General features: G+C 39.0%; 1 protein-coding gene across 1 annotated transcript; it reads left to right on the top strand.

Annotated features, from left to right (window-relative positions):
* Positions 1-469: 469 nt before the first annotated feature.
* LOC115871260 (cytochrome c oxidase subunit 7A2, mitochondrial-like) lies at positions 470-721 on the top strand. Its single transcript, XM_045294967.1, has one exon. The coding sequence runs from the start codon at positions 470-472 to the stop codon at positions 719-721; it is 252 nt and encodes an 83-aa protein (XP_045150902.1).
* Positions 722-931: the final 210 nt, after the last annotated feature.

Here is a 931-nt window from a genome sequence, read left to right as displayed (position 1 = left end):
TTTTTACCCAGAGGAGTGGTGGGTGGTCAGCAGTCCAATGAGTAACCACTATGCCCCCAGGGGTCCTTTGACCATGAATTAGTCATATGTAAATTAAAATTGAAGAAAAAGAAAATTAAAGTAAGTGCATAAGAGCCACAGTACAACCTTGAGTACATCCACCTGAATTTAGAGATCATGTCAAGAATAGACTTGGCAAGTTAAACACTAATGAAGACCAAACAAGGTGTGGAATGACATCAAGGACACTATATATGAAGAAACAAAAAGATAGTTTAAAAGATAAAAAAGAAATAGATACTAAAAGAGGCTCTGACACTTGCTCTTGATGTCGAGTAGGTAGAGTGAATGCAGGAATTGACAATGTATACGACCTGAACAGAAGGTTTCAAAAGTTGGCTCAAGAAGATACAGTAGCTCCATTGCTGGCTTTTAGTTGTTGCAGTTAGTCCCTAGTTACAGAGCCACGATGCTGCAGAATCGACAAGCTCTTTTTCAAATTGCCCAAAGGACCATATGTACTGCTTCATGCAGACAGTTTGAAAATAAAGTTTCAGAGAAACAGAAGCTATGTCCACAGAATCATAAGATTCCAATGCATCTACAGGGTGGAGCAGCTCATGCCCTCCTGTATAGAGCCACCATGGTTGTTACAGTCTGTGGAATAGCATTCGCCATATATCAGCCATATATGGCTTCATTTCCCAAGAAGCAGGATTGACTTCAGTCTATTGTTCCAGCAGTTGGTTCTGTTTAAACCAGTGCTCTATGAACCAGTAAATAAATAACAGCTCTTCTTTGAGTACCCATATTTATTGACTTGTACTAAATGCCACCAATAAAGCAGTCTTTGCCATGAAACAAAAAAGAAGATACAGTAAAATATTTAAAGAAGAACTCTGCTCTTCAAGAGAAAGACGAGGCTTTCTCC

Source organism: Echinops telfairi, unplaced genomic scaffold, assembly GCF_000313985.2.
Source record: "Echinops telfairi isolate 266 unplaced genomic scaffold, ASM31398v2 ScPeMD7_4225;HRSCAF=4972, whole genome shotgun sequence".
In the NCBI taxonomy this organism is placed as follows: domain Eukaryota; kingdom Metazoa; phylum Chordata; class Mammalia; order Afrosoricida; family Tenrecidae; genus Echinops; species Echinops telfairi.
Note: the sequence above shows the minus strand (reverse complement) of the source record. Positions and strands in the feature narration are given on the sequence as shown.

Bases quoted from the DNA above. Each gene is read 5' to 3' on its own strand.
- LOC115871260 (XM_045294967.1), top strand. From the start codon at position 470: ATGCTGCAGAATCGACAAGCTCTTTTTCAAATTGCCCAAAGGACCATA.